Source organism: Hipposideros armiger, unplaced genomic scaffold, assembly GCF_001890085.2.
Source record: "Hipposideros armiger isolate ML-2016 unplaced genomic scaffold, ASM189008v1 scaffold_362, whole genome shotgun sequence".
NCBI lineage: Eukaryota > Metazoa > Chordata > Mammalia > Chiroptera > Hipposideridae > Hipposideros > Hipposideros armiger.
In genome coordinates this window covers 1,414,443-1,419,412 of record NW_017731712.1, presented here as the reverse complement: position 1 = coordinate 1,419,412, position 4,970 = coordinate 1,414,443, and the positions used below count along the sequence as shown (strand labels likewise).

Here is a 4,970-nt window from a genome sequence, read left to right as displayed (position 1 = left end):
AAAAAAAAAAAAAAAAATCTTTAAAAAAAAACTTGAATGGTGACATAATTATCACCACACTAGGTAAGCATACTCTTTCCTTTATAAAGGACGTATGTCACAGAAAAATAAACACGTAACAAAAAAAAAGCCAAAAGACTAAAGGAAATGAGTGATACAAATGGTGTAATAAGATAAAACTGAAAGAAATGGAAGGTGAAGTCGCTGGTGCAGGAATGGAGGAACACAGGGAGAAGGCAGAGACAAGGTGGCTGAGAACGGAGAGGAGGAAGACGGGCACTCACCTCGTGGTCTCTCGGGTTCTGATGTGCGAACATGTCTAAGACAGGCTGAACATCGGCGACTTCATGAGGAAACAAACGAAGAAATGTTTTATATCCTCGAACCTGCCAAACAGAAAAAAACACTGAATTACTATATAATTAGAAACACAGAAAGTAACGAGATTATCTTTTCCCTCTTGAAAAATCACCACATAGGCCACCCAATGACCCAGAGAACTCTCTCTGTGACAAGATTTAGTAAGACAAGCAACAGGAAGACTCTCTCTGCTGAGGTCGTTTCATAAACACATGTTCTGCCCCAAACTGACGATAAATCTTCCATGCGGTTTATCAGACACAGGTATGTTACAAACTGAAAAGTTTGGCTTCAACCTTGTCTCTATGATTGCTCTCTGACACTTATGAAGGGTACGTCCTAGAGAGCCTCGAGGTCCCCAGATTCATTACGGCTTCCACAAAATGCAGTGGCCAACACCTCTGGAAAGGGACCAATCGAGCTGCAGAGAAGCGTGCCCATGGCACCCTGGCGTGCTCCCATTAGCCTAGGGCCTCTTTCCACCACACAGTAGGCATGACAGCAACGTGTAGCCTGCAGAACCACAACCTACCGAGAGGCTCTGAGTCACTCCCATGGTCAAAGCCGCCACCTCCAGTAAGTGCAGGCCAGCACATGGGCATCAGCTGCGTGCTTGCAAGAATGCAGAGTATCAGGCCCCACCCCAGACATCCTGACAGTCTCCATTATAACAACATCCCCAGGACACTCACCTGCACCCTTGTTGGAAGAGCACTTCCATTTCCTTGTCAAAAGCTTTTCCAAGTTAGTCGAGTGTCTGCCTCTCTCTTCCTTTCTAGCTGGGTAGTACTCGATCTATTCAAATGCATACGCTAAATATCCTGCACATTGTTGCAGCCTGACCACCTGGATTACTAATATCTGATCCCCAAAATATGGTACAAAGAGAAAAAAGCCACAACTTATGCGTGTGAACCTTCCTTCACAAGAAACAACATTTTGGAAGGTAATTTCTGGACCAAATATATTGAGAGGTTCTGTCAACTATAAACTGATGAGTAACTGTTACCTTGGTGATGATGTAAAGAAACTTAAAAGCCAGATGCACGAGCTCAGCTGGAGAGGTCTGGTCTTGCACTATGCCCAACAACAAGTTCATCATCCATTCTAGGGAAAAAGACAAAACATTTACCATAAAATTAAACATCAATAAGATAGTACAACAAAATGCAAAAGAAACAAACATTTATTTAGAAATGTATGAATGGGGGCCGGCTGAGTGGCTCAGTTGGTTAAGAGCTCGCTCAAGAGTTTGAGCTCTGAGCAACAGTGGTTCGAGTCAGCCTGAGCTGAGCAGCCGTGAGCTGCCAACAGGTGGCGGGATGGCTCAGCTAAAAAAAAAATAAATAAAATAAAAATAAAGGGATAGAAATGTATGAATGGTTTAATTTTATTAGTAAACCTATGTAATCCCAGTATCAATAGAGCAAAAGGAAAAACCATTTTCATCTGAACAGTTTCTAAATGGGCATTAGAATTAATACGACATTCATTCCTGCTTTCAACGGGCAGGGAAAATGTCTTATTTTTGCAAAATATTCTATTTTAAATCAATATCTAATACCATGCTTTACAGAAGATACCTGCCACAACTACCATGATTTAGCATGATCTGGAACTAACCAATGCAGAAAGACCAAAAGAAAGAATTTGCTAGTATAGAGGAAAGACTGATATGAACTGCCCTACCCACAACAACTAGAAAACTGGACAAATATATGACAAATGTATTTCCAGACAGTGGAACCACAGGCAATGTGTGGTAACAAACCAACTGGGACCTACAGCTGCCCAGGTTGACCACCAGGAAATAATTTTTATTAGTCAGTGCAGGAATGTGTGACTCAGGCAAAGCAGAGACTGAGGTTCAAGGAGCCTGAGATTTGCAGGGTAGAGTACCAAAGGGGAGAAGCTAAGCAGAGGCCCCCTCAAGTCTTTGGTCCAATCGTCACGTGCACAGGGATAGTCCACAGGCTGGGTGAGAAATGTCAGTGAGCACTGAGGCAAAGGCCTCACCCACCCAAAGCTCACACAGGGCCGGCATGCACACGCCATCAACCCAACTGCAGAGCTCACACTAAAACATACATGACGACCAAAACATGTGTTGTGTTAAACTGCAGTGGGAAGAATGCAGCTCGAACACACCTGCCCATAGCCTGCAGGGACAGCTGGACCTCACCCCACTGTCACAGGTCCACTAAACTGACCAGCCGGCCGGGCTAACAAGACCCGGGCACTTCATCCTGACACCCTCTGCCAACACGCACACGCACACATGCATGCACACACTAACACCATACACGCACGCACCATACACATACGAGCGTGTGCGCACCATACACACACACATGCACCATGCAAATGCAAACATGCACGCACATCCTAGCACCGTACACACATGTACCACACACACTATACACATACATGTGCATGCATGCACCATACACACACAGGCACCATACACATGCACGCACATCCTAGCACCATACACACATGTACACACACGTACACAACTATACACACACATGCATGCATCATGCACATACATGCACCATACACATGCATACAGATCCTAGCACCGTACGCACATGTGCCATACATGCACATGACTATGCACATACATGCACCACAAACGCATGCACCATACATATGCACACATGCACGCACATCCTAGCACCATACACACACACATGCACACACGCACACACACACTAGCACCACACACTAAGGCCTCTGTGATCATCTGTAACTGAACGACTAAAATCAAAATCATCAGCTGCTGCTCTTACCAAGGTGGGGGTCCAACAGGTGAGGCTGCTCCTGGTATTTGTCCATTATTACTGAAAAGAAAAAGAGCGTGACAATTAACACCACGGAGGCACACATGCCGGTGAGCTGCAAGCCCCCGCATTTTCCTGCACTGACTTCCAGGGGCAGCTCCAGGTCCACCACGCCCTGGCCTCGCACCTGGTGCTCTCCGCTCACCTTTCTCCTGGTCCTCTTCTCCCTCCTCCCCTGAGCACTTCCTCCCTCTCCCTTCCCTCACTCTCCTGTTCACAACCAAGTGATGCCCTTCGCTAAACACACACGCACCTTCACTCCTTTAATTCTCCTCTGACACCCAAGCAACGAGCCCGGCCCACCGCCGCGGCCCGACCTCCTCAACCCCAGGCAGCCTCCCAGCGGCCGGAGCGGCTCAGGCGGCGGTCCTCACGTGCCCGCGCCCAGGGCCAGCGCCCACCGCACCCTCCAGGCAGCTCCGCGCACACGCGTGTCGGCGCTGCCCCAGCTGACGGCCAGAGGCAGGCTCGGAGCCATCGGGCCGCCGGCCCACGTGCAGGGCAGGGCCCCGCACCCAGTCAGAGGGCCGCCGTCGCAAACCGGGGAAGACAAAGTCACGCAGAAATTCTTTAGCTAAAAAGACCCACAGAGGTGGTTTTACTGAATCAGAAAACCCTGCGCGCTAACTGCTGGGCCCTAAGGAATCGCTTGTTAATTATCCGAAAGGATAACTGCGAACTGGGAGACGCGACACCAAGGGCCCTTCGCCACCGGGCGGCACTGCCCGCGGCGCGCGCTCCAGGCGAGGCCCCAGGGCACGGCCGGCCGTCTGCTGCTTCCGCTGGGACCAGGAGAGGCGTCCGAGATGCCCGAGCTAGATTACAGCGGCCGGAGGGGCGAAGGGAGGGGCGCGGGGGTCCCCGCCGGCTGACCGCTGCGGCCACCGAGCCGCCGGCCGCCTTCCCCAGCGTGCTTCCAACTCCGCGCTCGCTTCAGGCGACAGTCGCCCCGAGCAGCCGGCCCGCCACCAGGGCCACGCCCGCCCCGCCCGCCCCGCAGCTTCTGCCGGAACAGCCCCGTCCGTCTCCCCGGCCTCAGGTCTGAGGCCCCTCGGCAACAGGACGGGACGCCGCCCAGGCCCCGCGCCCGCTGGCCGCCTCCAGTCAGGCTCGGGGCTGCGGGCTCCCGCCGCACGCGGGGCTCTGCTCGCGCCTCCTCGCCATCCACACCGCGGTCTCGGGGCGGCGTGGCAGCCGTGGCCGTGAAGCCCGCGCAGGTCCACAGAGACCGGCGCGGGGAGGCGCCCACCGCCCTCGCACAACACGGGCTCGCAGGGGCGCCGCCGCGGGAAGGAGGCAGGTCCCGGCCCGCAGCACCCACGCGGGGCACCTGTCGGGCGCGGCCCGCCGCCTCCCGCCTCGGGCCCGCGCGCACACGCACCTCGGAACCGCTCCAGGGCGCCCTCCCGGGCCGCGCGGTCCCCAAGCAGCGCCCGCAGGCGGCCGAGCAGCGCCCGCGTCTCCGCGCTGTCGCCGAACGACTCGAGGGCGCCGCCGCAAGCCAGCGCTCCGTCCTCCGGCCCGTCCTCCGGCGCGTCCGCCGCGAGCTCCTCGCCCACGGCCATGCTCTGCGCTCCGACCGCGCCTCGCCGAACACCGGGATGCAGGACGCGGACCGCGGCTGAGGTAGCGGTAGCGGCAGCGGCAGCCGACGCAGACCCGCCCCGCGACCTCCGAACTCGAGCGCAGCTACGGAGCGCGCCGGGCGCCAAAAGAATGCGTGCGGAGGCGGGCCGAGCTCAGGCGGGGCGGGGGAGGGGCGGGGCC

General features: G+C 54.6%; 1 protein-coding gene across 3 annotated transcripts in view; it reads right to left on the bottom strand.

Annotated features, from left to right (window-relative positions):
* The window catches only part of TBCD (tubulin folding cofactor D), a 131,187-nt gene extending 126,225 nt beyond the window's left edge, over window positions 1–4,962 (bottom strand). For 2 of the 3 annotated variants that reach the window (XM_019661871.1, XM_019661872.1), the window contains exons 1-4: window positions 4,585–4,962; window positions 3,153–3,203; window positions 1,370–1,467; window positions 285–386 (exon numbers count right to left, since the gene is read on the bottom strand). In XM_019661871.1, coding sequence (XP_019517416.1) covers window positions 285–386; window positions 1,370–1,467; window positions 3,153–3,203; window positions 4,585–4,768 — 435 coding nt within the window. In that variant the 5' untranslated portion in view covers window positions 4,769–4,962. The remainder of the gene's footprint in view (window positions 1–284; window positions 387–1,369; window positions 1,468–3,152; window positions 3,204–4,584) is intronic. The other variant, XM_019661873.1, reaches the window with a different exon arrangement.
* Window positions 4,963–4,970: the final 8 nt, after the last annotated feature.